This window comes from Eptatretus burgeri, chromosome 5 (assembly GCF_056783735.1).
Source record: "Eptatretus burgeri isolate ZD-2024b chromosome 5, Ebu_testis_v1, whole genome shotgun sequence".
NCBI classification, from domain to species: Eukaryota; Metazoa; Chordata; class Myxini; order Myxiniformes; family Myxinidae; genus Eptatretus; species Eptatretus burgeri.
The window spans coordinates 18,549,083-18,565,208 of NC_140965.1; the positions used below are offsets into that span (position 1 = coordinate 18,549,083).

At 42.5% G+C, this 16,126-nt stretch overlaps 1 protein-coding gene across 1 annotated transcript in view; it reads left to right on the top strand.

Moving 5' to 3' along the window:
- LOC147025951 (chitin synthase chs-2-like) overlaps window positions 1–16,126 on the top strand; it is an 84,501-nt gene that overhangs the window by 20,493 nt on the left and 47,882 nt on the right. The window contains exons 4-6 of the mRNA XM_085880882.1: window positions 7,875–9,073; window positions 11,244–11,333; window positions 12,603–12,743. Coding sequence (XP_085737008.1) covers window positions 7,875–9,073; window positions 11,244–11,333; window positions 12,603–12,743 — 1,430 coding nt within the window. The remainder of the gene's footprint in view (window positions 1–7,874; window positions 9,074–11,243; window positions 11,334–12,602; window positions 12,744–16,126) is intronic.

Consider the following 16,126-nt stretch of genomic DNA (forward strand, 5'->3'; position numbering starts at 1 on the left):
GTATATACAGTGCCTTCAGAAAGTATTCACACCCCTCAACCTTTGTCACATTTTGTTGTGTTTCAGCTCAAAATTAAAATGGATTAAATTTTTTTTTAATATTTTCACCGATCTACACAAAATACCCCACAATGACAAAGTGAAAACGTGTTTTTAGAAGTTTTTTTTTTTTCCAAAATATTAAAAATGAAAAGCTGAAATGTCTTGTGTCAATAAGTATTCAACCCCCTGAGTCAATACTTTGTAGAAGCGCCTTTGCAGTGATTACAGCTTTGAGTCTTCTTGGGTATGTCTGTATCAGCTTTAAAGATCTGGATTTGTGGATTTTCTCCCATTCTTCCTTGCAGATTTACTCGAGCTCTGTCAGGTTAGATGGGGAATGTCGGTGAACAGCGATCTTCAAGTCTTTCCACAGATTCTCAATGGGATTCAAGTCTTGGCTTTGGTTGGGCCACTCAAGGACTTTCATATTGTTATTCTGAAGCCATTCCAGTGTTGCTTTGGCTGTATGCTTGGGCTCATTGTCCTGTTGGAATGTAAACTTCACCACAATCTAAGACCTTTTGCACTCTGAAGCAGGTTTTCCTCAAGGATTTGCCTGTATTTGGCTCTATTCATTGTTTCCTCTATTCTTGCAAGTCTCCAAGTCCCTACCACTAAAAAGCATCCCCATAGCATGATGCTGCCACCATCATGCTTCATGGTAGGGATGGTGTTAGATGGGTGATGAGCTGTGCTTGGTTTCTTCCAGACGTAGCACTTTGAATTCAGGCCAAAGAGTTCAATTGTTGTGTTATCGGACCACAGATTCTTTTGCCTCGTGCTCTCAGAGTCTTTCACATGACCTTTTACAAACTCCAAGTGTGTTGTCATATGCATTTTTCTCAGGAGTGGCTTCCGTCTGGCCATTCTCCCATGAAGCCTGGATTTGTGAAGTGCTGCAGAGATTGTTGTCGTTCTGGCAGGTTTTCCCATCTCAGCCAAGGAACTCTGTAATTCTGTCAGCGTGGTCATTTTGTTCTTTATCACCTCCATGACCAAGGTCCTTCTTGCCCGGTTGCTCAGTTTGGTTAGACGGCCAGCTCGAGGAAGAGTGCGGAATTCCATATTCTTTCCATTTGCTCATGATGGAGCTCACTGAGCTCTTGGAAAACTATTAACACTCCAGAAATTGTTTTACACCCTTCCCCAGATCTATGCCTCCTCACAATTATATATTGGAGTTCTACGGACAGTTCTTTGAACTTCATGGTCAAGTTTCTGCCCCAACATGCACTGTCAACTGTGGCACCTTATATAGAAAGGTGTGTTTCTTTCTAAGTCATGTCCAATCAATTGAATTGGCCACCGGGGGACTCCAATCAAGTTGTGGAGACATCTTGTAGATGATCAAAGGAAAATGGATGCACCTGGGCTCAATTTGGAGTGTCATTTCAAAGGGGTTGAATATTTATAGACACAAGACATTTCAGCTTCTCATTTTCACTTAATTTGTAAAAATTTCGAAAAACAATTTTTCACTTTGTTATTTATGGATATTTTGTGTAGATCGATGATTAAATTTTTTTATATTTTAATCCATTTTAAATTCAGGCTGTAACACAAAATGTGACAAAAGTCGAGGGGTGTGAATACTTTCTCTGAAGGCACTGTAAAAATGCCTCTCTGTCTGTCTGTCTGTAGCATTTTTCCTTATGCACGGCCACATATTTTAAGTTGAAAACTCCAAACGGGGTACAAATACAACTTTGGGTGGGGGGGAACATAGGCTATGTGACTGCAGCTTCATGTGGGGGATTTGGGGGGGGGGTGGGAGCATAAATTCTCCATGTAAATGTGTAACGGGTAGTTCCACCTGGTGGTGGTGGAAAAGGGGTATTACAATTTCCATTTTTACCTGGGAAATGCTGAGGTTAAAGTACTCTTCAAGCAGGTAAATTTGTCCTCATTGCCTCACCCCACCCCTCCCCCCAAATCTGAGAGGCCTGTCAAAACCTGTCACTGTGTGTGAGACATTTCTAGTGGGAAAGGACATCAGGGCGAATGGTGGGCAGGAGTGAGGGGGGGGCAGGATGTGAGGACGGGAACGGGGATAGGGGTGGGGAAAGATGGGGTTAAAGCACTCTATGCACGGTAAATTTGTCTTCCTTTCCTTCTCTTTCTAACCCAATATGGAGAGGCCTGTAAAAGTGAGAAATATAAGAAACAGAGGGAGCTGGGGACATCGTGTAAGGGAAACATTTCCAGCAGCAAGTGACATGCGGCCGGGGTGAGTGGGGGTGGGAGAGGAGGTGGAAGCTACAAACTCTGAACTCAGGGTATAGCAACCATTTTGTGAGGGAAGTATTATGGACTGTGTGGCCGTGGCCTCAGAGGCTGTTTTGAGTCTGCAAAGAATATCTGCAGAGTGATACCAAAGATGAACATAGCAATTTTTGGTAATCAGGTTGACTAAATCGTCTGTCAGCGAAGCGATGGATATGCCCTGCTCATTTTATAGAAGCCTTATCTCTACTAATTTTTCTCTTCTCATCCATCAATTTTACCCTCTTTTTCCCTGTCATCCTTTTTCACTTTTCTCCCCCTTTCCTCTCTCCTTTATATCATCAGTGTTTTCATTTTAATCATGTTTTTAAAATTAATATATTAATTCTTATTACATTCACATTTTATTTACTATTTTGATATTCAGTATGTCATTCTGGATCTGATATTGGTGGTAAATGGGGATAGATTGCAATAGTTATTCCTGAGTGCACATTAGAATAAGCATGATGTAATTACTGTAATTAAAGAGGCAGTGTCAAGTGAACTGTTTAGAAACCTCTTGTTCAATGATTGTAAGGGAATTACAAGGTAAGTACCATTGGGATTCTCATGTATGTACTTCTTGTGAATGTTTTGCTGCTGTAGAGGAACTCTGGTAGGGTTTGAAACAGCAATGGGCTTACCTTATGTCACTTTTCATGGTTGCTTTTTTGCAGCTATATTTGGCTCGAAGAACATGGGAGTTAATTCATATGATAATCCGAGCCACCTGGGGATAAAAGATTAGCTGAGAGCTGATTGGTTATTCCCTCCAATTATGGGTGAGAGACGTGATTTGGTCTTGAGATATATATATATATATATATATATATATATATATATATATATATATATATATATATATATATATATATATATATATATATATATATTGTTGCGAATTCTGGCCCGCCCGGCGTGCGATCGGCCACGTAACTCGAATCGCGACACGTCGCCCACCGGAACGGACAATTCAGTCGTGACCCTGCGGGAACTACCGCCCGGCGCCAAGTCACGGGTGGGGGTTTAACCTCTCCATGATCGTGCCAATTGCCCACCCGCGCAGGATAGGGTTGCTCGCCAAATTCGACCTACCTAAGTACCTGCGCGAGTGGTCGACCGTGCGATCGTACCACGCCACAGGCCGACTCCAGACACGAACCGCTTAAGCGGTTCGTTCCGTATTACAGGGATAACCGAGCGGAGTTATCGTCGGCCTTGACGGTTCCGATTAATTACCGGGCGTTTTAACCCCACTATCAATCCCTTACGTGATGCAAGATGGAGATTTAATAAAGGGAAGGAGACGAAGCAAAGCGGGAAAACAGTTCAACAAGCAATGCACTTTATTTGCACACACAGACAAGCACGTATATACAGCCATACAATCAAGATGCAACAAAAGAAAATGCAATACGACGCAGAGCTACAACCGAATAAAAGGGGAATTATTTACAACACTTATACAGTTCCACTTTTCGGACTGGCACCACACACACACATTTACACAAAATCCTCAAGAAAAGAAAGTCGTGACTTCCCTGCGCTCCATCAAGTCCCCCTCCCGCGACCTCAGTGTGGTCGCGCCTGGTTCCAATTTCCCTCGCAGCCGGCGAACCCTCTCCGACACTCCTCGTCCAGATGCGTAGGCTCACGCCCCACAGTCGGCTCTGCCGCGTCTCACGTCCGCGCCTCCCGCGTGGCAGGCGAGAATTCTACCACTGAGCCACCAATGACGACCTCACGACAAACTCACGACCACTCCAATTCCAACTGCTCTCCCTCTCTTCGACCTCTCTCCACCTTTTTGTCGAGCGGGCTCCGCCCTCTGCTCCGCCCCGTTTTCGGCCCTGCCTCCCTTCGAGCTTCTGCAAGAAGCCTCTCGAAGGGGGGCGTGCCCTCTTGCTCTCCCTTCACCCCGCGCCGTGTGGGGGCCGGGGGAGTCAGTTTTGGCTCGGGGCCAGGGAATTATTCCCCCAAAATGAGACCCCTCCCTTACATGACCTCTGACCTCTGACCTTTGACCTGCATCGCCCTTCCTCCACTCCAAAACGCGGGAAAGATCAGGCGGGAGAATGAAGCGGGAAAATTGGGCGGGAAAAGTCCGCGCTGGCTCCGCAAGAGCTTTTGTTCTGGCAATTCTGCGTACGTTCCTGGACGGTTTCCACCGCGGAAATCATCGCCACGTGGTCCGTGGTGGGTGGCGTTCATAAGTGTGGGTAGTGGCGAAGATGGTGGTGGTTGTTGTGGTGAGGGTTGGACATGGTTGTTTGGTGGTTGGCGGGCGTCATTTTAGAATGGCGGGTGAGGCGATGCTTGCGGGGTTGGGTTGTGGAGGTGAAGGTAGTGGCGGTTTGGTGGAGTTATTCGGGGGCGTTGTTGATGGTGGCTTAATGGTCGAAAATAACAATAGAGAAAGAAAAAATGGCTAACTCAAAGCGTCACAGCCCGGATGAATCACACATATTCCCTCTATACAACGGGTTTGGGCTAACTACACATGAACTTACCGAGATATCTCACCTGAGGACTCTTTATGGTGTAATGCGAATTTCCACAACCGTAAGAATATATTCAAAGTCACTTTAGTTTATTTATGTAATCTTCTGTCACTTGTTTTTTGCCCTCTTATTTTCACTTGTCTCCCAGTCCTAGTCCTCTTGAATTCTAACTCTGGAACCCTCCTAACCCCCCCCCCCTCCCCTGTCAAATCAGTCATTTTCAACCCCCATGTGCTCTTTGATCCCTGACTCCACCCTGACTCACCCATCTCTTACTCCCATCCTATATCAGCCCTCACCCCTTTCCAATCTCTCTTTTGCTCTGACCAACATTTAATGCCCAAAATGTCAACTTCTCCTTGCTTCCCACAGTAGTTAACATACTTTTATCGATGTCCTGTTGATATTGTCTATTAAGCTATGGGGTTAGTAATAAAGATGATATAAGTGGTAAGGAGTGGGGTTGCAAATTGGTGTAAGCGGTCATGGTAAGTGTTACACACTGGTGTAAGCTAAGCCATAAGTGTTGGGGTTAGAAATTGGTGTAAGTGTTTATGGTTAGGGTTACAAACCACAAGTTTATGTAATCAGTAAGGGTTGGGGTTACAAACTTGAAATCAGTTGGGGTTATGGTTACAAAATGGTGTAAATAGTATGGGTTATGGTTACAAATTAGTGTAAGCAGTAAAAGTAAGGGTTCCAAATTGGTATAAGCCATTACAATTGTGGTTCCAAATTGGTGTAAACGGTAAAGGTTAGAAGCCATCCAAATTAGTATAAGCGGTAAGGGTTAGAATTACAAATTGGTGTAATAGGTAAGGAGTTTTTTTGAAGTAACAAATTTGGTATTCACACATATAAAGTGGAGTCAGTGGTGATAGCAGAAATAGATGGGAATGACAGATACAAAGCACTGGCAGATGCTGAAGAAGGAAGGAAACATGGTACAAATTTACATGATAAAACACTTCAGATTGCCAAAGTCTAAACGAACTGACAGATGAGATGTCTTGCAGCAAAATGAAGACATATACACTATACAGCCATCAATGAAATTATTACAGATATCTGGACTCCACCAACTGATAGCATAGAAAACTTAATGGATAGAATGATAAGGTCAAAGCCCCAAGGTATGTCCATTGCTATTACCGTCCTCTCTGTGAGTCCAAGCATTGATTTGAAAAAAAAAACAACCTTGTTATCAGTAATCAATGAGATGTAAAAGACAGTTTCACTCGAATACACAACAGTCGGTTTACGACTGGTTGCAATTGCGGCTCAGCGAGTTCCAAAAATTTCAGATGTTGGGGATACTTCAAAATTTGACAAAGCTTGTTGGATAACCATGTCCTGTGAAACAAATAAAAGAACTTGAGATTTCATAGAACATCTTACCCCATGCAGTCTTGAGAGAAAAAAAGGACATGGTCGGGGTCTGGTCGGCAAATTTGATTTGTCATGATGACGTAAAATGCCGTAATATTTTGTCCCAAGTACTGCCAAACAGAAGTGTTTTCAAAGTAAAAAAAATACCCCCGTGTGGGGGTGACGGTCATCTCTATAATGTTTTTTTTACTATCATAATCGATGAACCGTTGCCAGATATCTCCTAAAATGACAGACTAGATAGGTTTTGAAAATCGCGACTTTCACAACTTTCGTGACCTCGTGACCTTGACCCTGACATCGAATCCAGGGAAAAATTATGTCGTTGGGTATCACTCATCGACCTCTACCCACATACCAAATTTCATCAAGATCGGAAGTAAAAAGTTTTCTTTGTACCGGGAGGTGTTTTTGATCATCTTCCAGGTTACGCGGCGGCCAAACGCGACGGAAATTCAAAAATCTGTCCAGTTAGATACAAGATAATATTTTTTACTATCATAATCAATAAACAGTTGCCGAATATCTTGTAGAATGGCAGGCTAGATAGGTTTTGAAAATGGCGATTTTTATAACTTACGTGACCTCGTGACCTTGACCCTGACCTTGAACCCGGACAAAAGTTATATCGTTGTGCAACACTCATCGACCTCTACCCACATACTAAGTTTCATCAAGATCGGAAAGAAAAATTGTTGACTGACGGACGGACATTTGGTCTGGCTTTATTAGGTCATCTCGGTAGAGATGACCTAAAAAGGCGATTTGTGTTCTACAGTGTTCAAGTACATAATTAAGTTGAGATAAAATAAATATTTTGAAGGTTGTAGAAAAAAAAACTTTTTTTCGGAAGTTTGCCACTGTTGATGCAGTGTTTTTTACCCCACCTAATCTAACACGTTATATTAGTTTTTCGTGCATGTTGTTTGTGTACTTTATGACATCCTCAAAAACAGTAAGTTTCCTATTTGGAATGATTTTCAATTTTGACTGCCAGACAGGCAAATAAACTAAAACAAAAATCTCACTCCTCTCTCTGCATGTGCGATCGGGACAAATTCAGAGTCAAAGGACTGATAAACTACAGGTTAGTTTTCCGATTTCATGTTCAAAACATCACATTCAATTGAAATCGAGTTGTTCCTCGATCATAAACTGATGTTTGTGGATAGACAGGCATAACCAAAGGGAACCAATTGCTTAACCCTGCTTTCCACTTCGTGTGTGTGTCGTAAAAACCTAAAGTTTTCATTTTGTCTGTTCCACAGGACATGTTTATCCAACAAACACCTTTGGACCCTGCTTAGGTAGACCCCAGTCGGCCTATTGCAACTCGAATTGTAAACCTACCGTTATGTAATTGAGTGAAACTGATTCTCTTTTACATCTCACCGATTACCAATTGTCATGTTTTTTTTTTTTGTTTTTTTTTCTCAGATCAATGCTTTGACTCTCAGAGAATCCAGATATCTCTCAGAGAGTTAAATATATACGACACTCTAATCTGCAGTTTTCCCTCCTGAATACCCCCTCACTACACAAGAGATTCTCAGTTGTCTTGCAGAAACACCAGAATTCAGAAATGTTGTTATCCACATAAAATACCTTTTTCACCAGGGTTTGTAAAATCACCGTCTCCATGAAAGGTATTTATCATTTCTTTGTGTACTTTTCCAGGTGTGCCTCGGAGAGTGCATTTCGTCGATGATGACGACGCTGACTGTTCTACTCATGTCCTATCAAAACATCATTACAAACGCCCTCCTCCTCAATGCGGTCACCTTCTTTCCCTGCCTTCTTAACCTTATCACCAGCTGCGTACAAAATGTAAGCTTCAAAATGTCCCAAAGAGAAAGCCGTGCCGATCTCACTCATGCGGTGAACATGTATGAAATGACCGGTGAGGAATCTGAGATGGAACAAGAACGAGCAGTCCCCGAGGAGGCAATGTACATTCCGCAACAGAAATCAAAAACATGGGAGGTCATTACAACGAGCATCGCTTTTTTATTGATCATTGCTGGATTTGTGACGTTTGCTCTGGCCTTGAGGCTCGGGTGGACTCCAGATTTGGGTGGAGTCCAAAAGCAGGAGATCTTGCTTATTGTGATGCTTGTCCTTACATCCACCACATGGTGGGATAACTTTGTACTGGGCACCATGAAGATTGGAAACACTGAAGTGAACTTTTCGGAATTCAAGGCAAAAATGAAGAAATCTCGATTCTCTTTATATGCTTTCAGCATTCCCACCAGAATGGTCACAGCCTTTATCGTCTTGCTCGTCTTCATTGTGGTCGATTCAGAAGGACAATTTGGGAAGGTATTCATGGAAATGTATCAGCACTTTGAAATATTACATATCCTCATCCCCCTTGTAATTCTGCATGCTGGATGTTCCCTTCTGTGCTATTGGTTTGGCATCGTTGGCTGTCAAATTAACTGTCAGAACAGGTGCTTTTCGATGCCCCTCACACTCATAACACCGGTCACGGTCTCCATTTTACTCTCCATTTTCTACATTCGGACCAACGAGAACATCTGCAAAGGCAACAATGAAGTAACCGAATGCAATGCAGTGCGAAACCTAGTCAACCTCACGAATAACGAGCAAATAGCCAGTTGGTTTTGCTACGACATGTGTCGCTTCAACCTCAAACCTTTGGGTTTCGCCGCCTACCTGAGCTCGAGTGGCGTGTGCTGGCAACTAGCTCTCATCCTGTTCACGCTGTACACCTGGCAGACCAAACAGAAGCGCATCATGCGCACTGGGGAGCTCTTCCTCCGGCGTCTTCACTACGGAGCTTTCCTCGAGCAGTCTCTTCTGATGAGTCGCAGGAAAGACAACGATGACTATGAAATATCCAAAACGAAGAAGTGAGTTTGAATGATCCTCATTGTTTTATTTTCATTGTCTCTCTGCTCCCACTGGCAGAGATGTTAGACGTTTGGTGTAAAAGCTACCAATATTACGATTTGTCCGCATACCAAGCTGGAACTGTACAACTACCAATGCATATCAGTTACTTGCTCTTATCACCCACATGATTTAGCAAAAACTGTTTAATTAATAGGCATCATTCCTTGGAACTTTCCTACATTGCTGATGTGTCTGTTACCTATTGACCTTTATTAATATCCATGATCTCTTAAACTCGGCAGAAATAACCATGACAGCATACTAAAAGATCTTTCAGCATACTATTAACTATAGTTCTATATATGACCATGAATTCCTTGAAATCACCATTCTCCTTTCTCTCCTCCATTCCATCTATTCAAAAATATTACCAAATACATTCGCAGAGGATGAGACTAGTCAGGTAAAGTAAAGTATTGAAGCATATGGTGATGTGCATTTAACATTTCACATTGAGCCATTTATGATGTACATTTTGCATGGGCTGGAGGAAGGGGGAGAAGTCAAATGATGATGGTGATGACTATGACAGTGATGAAGGTGGTGGTGATGATGATGGAGGTTGTAGTGTCGACACTGGTGGTGTCAATGAAGATGGTGGTGGTGATGATGAGAATGATGAAGATGGGAGTAATATAATGATGGTAGTGGTATTAACGATGACCATTATATGCCTGGAGTTGGCTTAATGGTTAGGGTGGTGGGCTTGGGGTCCTATGATCTTGAGTTCAAATCCTGCTCATCCGTGGAATTAACACCAGGTGGGGTTGACTCAGCCTGTCATGCTTCTGAGGTTGGCAAAATGAGTATCGGCTTCTTGGGATTATTGAGCCATTCGAGTATCCTGTATCGGAGTGGCGACCTGCCCAGGATTGTGCCCAATAGCCCAGAGGATTGCTTTGGCAGCACCGACACTCTGCACAGAGTATGGTCCCGATGGATGGATGACCATTATGGTGGTTATGAAGCATCATTAAAATAATGATAGTGACACTGATGGTGACTGGGAGTGATACTGTGTTGTTGGGTGAGGTAGAGGTGATGTGGAATAATCACATACGCATGTTAAGAATTTGTTATGGACGTGGAAAGAAACACAAAAACCATATATAATCAAAAACGTGGAGTGTGACGAGCACTCCCCTAATCTCCATTGGACATATTAAAATATAAATAAATTGACTCCTCCCATGCTCTTCCAGCTGAAGAAGCTGCATAAAGCAACCAAGAAAGGCTACCAATATAAGCCCTTTGCTGTTTCAAACCATTCCCAGAGTTCCTCCACAAGTGTGTAGACATTCACAAATGAGAATCTCAATGCTACACACCCCCCTCAGCTGTCGGACCGGTTTCATCACTCATTGGCGAATCATCAGTGGAGCGCATACCTTCGCCAGGCTGAGCAGTTTACATTTTGTATCCCACTGATCGGCCGGATCTGGATCCAGACCTGAACCAAAATCGAATTGGCTTGTTCGTGTCACCGACACAACTCATCCACCAATTTTTGTCTGAATCCATCCAGAACTTTTGGAGATATCCTGTTTACAGATAAATGGACAGACAGGGGTGAAAACATAACCTCCATCCACCTTCGGTGGTGGAGATTTTTAAAAACATACAAAATAATTGCCGATTTTAGGTGACCTTAACCTTCTGACCTCAAAAGTTAAAGGCTCCTGTGACCCAATTAATATGCAATCCCTGCTCAAATTTCAAGTCTATCACGTGAAAATTGACGATTTTGTGACCTTGACCATTTGACATCAAAACAATCGGCTTCTCGCGTTTTATTGGTGAACCAATTTGCAAATTCTTAAAATTTTCTATTCAATCGGATGCAAATCTACGAATTTACGTGACGTTGACCTTTGACCTTTGAGTCAAATTATTAATTTGTCTTCATATTCTCATAATAAGTATTTGTTGAAAATGACACACACACACACACACACACACACACACACACACACACACACACACACACACACACACACACACACACACACACACACACACACGCGTGTGATTGCAAAACCTATCTCTCTCTTCATGGGGGATGGGCTAATGATGGGCTAAACAAATTAAGTTGTGTTGTGACTGCACTCTTGCTTTGTTGTCTTTAAGGATGAACACAAAAGCAAAAATTTTGCTCTGTGCAACCATGTGGCATGAAACACCTGATGAGATGAAACGGATATTGCAGTCTATTTACAGGTGAGTACAGGTGTGGTACACACATGAATAATTGTAGAAGTGTGGTGCATTGTACAGAGACAGATACATGATACAGACAGATACTGTACAGAGACAGATACACCATTAGTTTTATACAGAAGTGACACAGATACGTGTATACTTTTATACAAAGCTGTGAATAAAGACAAAGTCCAGAATAGGTTTGTGTTCATACCAAGTCCTAAGCTAAAACCAATTTTGAGTTTGGCTACCTGAAAAGAAGATCAAGAAGAAAAAATACTATTGGGCTATTTTGGGTCGGTCATATTTGGAGCTCAGCGATGCTGTCCAAAAATGTAATGAGTGTTATTGGATGTGAAATCCTCCACGGACGACTGGTACAGGAGGTACCTTACAGGTTTATAAGTTTGTATATTGGTAGATTTTTTTTTTTGAGGATTTGTGTTGTTGCATTCAACATATGGAGTGTCCATGCCATCCCTACACATCGAAGTCTTGAGCCTTTTTCATAATATACCAATCCTTATCATTTGCATCATCCTATAATTTACATCATCCTTTAATTTACATAATCCTAATTTGCATCATCCTTTAATTTACATCATCCTTATAATTTGCATCATCCATTAATTTACATCATCCTTTAATTTACATCATTCTTATAACTTGCACCATCCTGATAATTTACATCATCCTTTAATTTACATCATCCTTATAATTTGCATCATCCATTAATTTACATCATCCATATAATTTACATCATCCATATAATTTACATCATCCTGATAATTTGCATCATCCTTATAATTTGCATCATCCTTTAATTTATATCATCCTTTAATTTACATCATCCTTATAATTTACATCATCCTTATAATTTACATCATCCTTATAATTTGCATCATCCTTATAATTTGCATCATCCTTTAATTTACATCATCTTTTAATTTACATCATCCTTTAATTTACATCATCCTTATAATTTACATCATCCTTTAATTTACATCATCCTCAAATTAGCACCATCCTTATAACTTGCACCATCCTGATAATTTACATCATCCTTATAATTTGCATCATCCTTTAATTTACATCATCCTTTAATTTACATCATCCTTATAATTTACATCATCCTTTAATTTACATCATCCTCAAATTAGCACCATCCTTATAACTTGCACCATCCTGTTAATTTGCATCATCCTTTTGTTTTCATCATCCTTATAATTTGCATCATCCTTTGATTCACATCACTTGTTATTCAATTTAACAATCTCTTCTGCACAGGTTGGATGAGCATCAATCGAGCAACCAGTCGGTGTACAAAATGGAAGCACACGTGTACTTTGATGATTCATTTGTAGATGGAAGGATCAACCAGTATGTTTGCTATTTGCTGGAGACCTTGTCTGAGGTGGACAAAGAAAAGTACGTTTACCTTTTGTCACAGTAAACACTTGTGCAGGAAACAAGGTGTGTATATGCTGCTTCTGCCAGAAGTAGGTGTACAAGCACCTTGTAAAAAGCAACACATGCTATTACAATTGTAGGCAGAGCTTCATATCAATATGCCAGGACCATCTGTGTCCAAAATCACCATGGGATCATGATTTGGCATTGATTAGGAGTTGCTAGATTAAAATGATAAGGAGGGGCTACACTCTGGGCTGCAACTTGCCATGCCCATGGGCAGAGTCCATTTAGAAACGAGCCCAGATGGTCCAAAGGTGTCACAGGCAAACACATTCTGATATTTTAGTTTGGATTGGTTTCTTTTCAATTTTCATTCAGTATCTTTATCGTTTTGACACTTTCCATAATCTCCCAAATGGTTTCATTTAGAGCCTAATTGCACCACAGAATCAAACATGTAAGGCCAAGACCATAACAACGGATTTCCTCCAACATAATGCAACTGGACGGTCTTAGGGAATCATGAAAAGTTGCCTTGCTTACAACGCATTGAGACAACCAAATGACGCACCGAGACACACCAACCAGCGCACCCAGACACACCAACCGGCACACCAGGACACACCAACCATCGCACCAGGACACACCAACCATCGCACCAGGACACACCAACTGACGCACCAGGATACACCAACCATCGCACCAGGACACACCAACCGACGCACCAGGACACACCAACCGATGCACCAGGACACACCAACCGACGCACCACGACGCACCAACCGACGCACCACGATGCACCAGGACACACCAACCGACGCACCAGGACACACCAACCGACGCACCAGGACACACCAACTGACGCACCAGGACACACCAACCGTCGCACCAGGACACACCAACCGACGAACCAGGACACACCAACCGACGAACCAACCGACGCACCAGGACACACCAACCGACCTACCAGGACACAACAACCGGCACACAAGGACACACCAACCGACGCACCAAGACACACCAACCGACACACGAAGACACACCAACCGACGCACCAGGACACACCAACCGACACACCAGGACACACCAACTGACACACGAAGACACACCAACCGACACACTAGGACACACCAACCGACGCACAAGGACACACCAACTGACGCACCAGCACACACCAACTGACGTACCAGAACACATCAAGTGCTGCCAATGGACCGAGAGTCATAACTTACACAATGAAAGCCGAGAATGTGATGGGAGATTGGTTCCTCTGCTCCACGTCAAAAGCAAAGAAGGTGATTGATGATTGGTCCCTCTGATGTGTTTCCAAAGTACAGTAACACATGCCAAAAGTGCAGTACCATAACAAGACAACAAGGTGGCATGGTTGAAATCTCGCTGTAACAATTGTCTCGCAATTTTTGGTGATTTTACTACTCAGGCGGGAGCGACGACGTTGGAATAATACGGAGAAGCTGTGGATCTAGCCATGGCAATGAACCGAAAGGGGATGAACACCAAGGGGCTTTTCGTAACTTATACGGGAATTGAAGGTGGAAGATGTATCATCCTTTTCAAAGTTTTCCCGGCTATACCCGAGGCGTTTTACCAGCCATAGCAGTTCATCACTCCTTGAAGAGGGCGTCCACACCAATGTATGAATAGCAACGACAACCAACCAAGATCGAATGTCCTAAAACGCAATACCATTTTACATGACCGTCCATACCAACCAAGTACATCTACAACAAGATTGTCTGTCCAGTTGCATCGCATTTGTCAGAACTTGGTTGGTGTGGCCAAGCCTTCATACTACCTTGGTTATAAACAAATGATTTGGTAACTATGTAACATTGGAATTATGTAACATGTTACCATAAATAATGGTAACGATGTAACATGGGAAAATAATGACTAATGTAATTACAATGCTATGGGCTAGCAGGGAATCAATTAAAAGGCAATGGGAAGGGGAGTAATCTAGTACAATATCTCTGTCTCTCTCTCTCTGTCCTCTTCACAGAGTGTCAATGCCACTGAAGCAACTTCATGAGCAAAGGCTTATACTTACTTGGTGGTTTGGCATTGCATTCGCAGCAGTGGTTATGGCAGGTCTTTGGAATATGGGGAATATGGCCGCGGTGCTGGCGAAGGCTTACATACTCTTTGTGAAGGACACCATGGGGTCTTTAATGCCCACTAAATAATGTCTGGGAAGCAAGAAAGCCATCCTGCCGGCCACCCTGTACAACATAGTTAACATTTGTGAGAGGTGAGGGTTCTTACCTCGAAGCCATCCTGCCGGCCACCCTGTACAACATAGTTAACATTTTATTCCCATCCGTTATGTCTGCCACATTCTTCGGGAGACGGGAGGTATAATCAACTCAAATCGATACTATAAAAGAGGTGTGTGTGTGTGTGTGTGTGTGTGTGTGTGTGTGTGTGTGTGTGTGTGTGTGTGTGTGTGTGTGTGTGTGTGTGTGTGTGTGTGTGTGTGTGTGTGTGTGTGTGTGTGTGTGTGTGTGTGTGTGTGTGTGTGTGTCGGTGTCGGTGTCGGTCAGCATTTTTCTCAGAGATGGCTGAACGGATCTTAATCAAACTTTCAGAGGTTTGTCATTGAGTGCCGGGAAGTGTTTTAGGCCAAAAAACAAAAATCGAAGATTTTGAAAAAAAAATTTGTTCCATTTTTACCCCTTGGGGTCTTCCATCCCACGGGGTCTAAGCGCCGCTTGTGTTCTCTTTTTTTTGTGTACAGTTCATTTGAACGTCTATTTCTTCATTATTTGTGAACAGAATTCGATGAAAATTGACAGGCATATACTAGACACATATGTGTAGGCATTAACTGAGCCCAAGTGCGAGTGTGGCCCTTCGGGCCGAGGAACGGCCCATTTTGGCCCATTTTCTTAAAATTGTTATTTCTCGGTTATTCGTGAACGGAACCGGACAAAACTTGACAGGTATATTCTAGAGACCATTCCCCAGGCAATAATTGAGCCCAAAGTGCGATTCCACCCCCTTGGGTCGAGAAACGGCCCTCTCGGCCTATTTTCTTAAAAAAAAATTTTCAACATTAAATGTGCTGGGTGATGCGCAACGCAAAATTAAGTCACAAATGATAACATGAAACTAGCCTCACCTTGTGAGATGTTCTGGTTTCCTTTTTCTGATGTGATAAAAATCTTACTAAATTTCAAAACTATCTGTCGTCCGTGCTATCGCTCACCTGAGAGTTGTACGAATGAACTCCCACAGGGTATGTTCGCAATTCGAACTTTTTAGATCCTCGTGGAGGATCTCTAAGTCTTCATCACGTTGTTGTTCTTGTGGACTTTTTTGTTTCACAGCCTACAGTTTTCATCGAAACTTCCTGAAACTTGGCATATATATATATA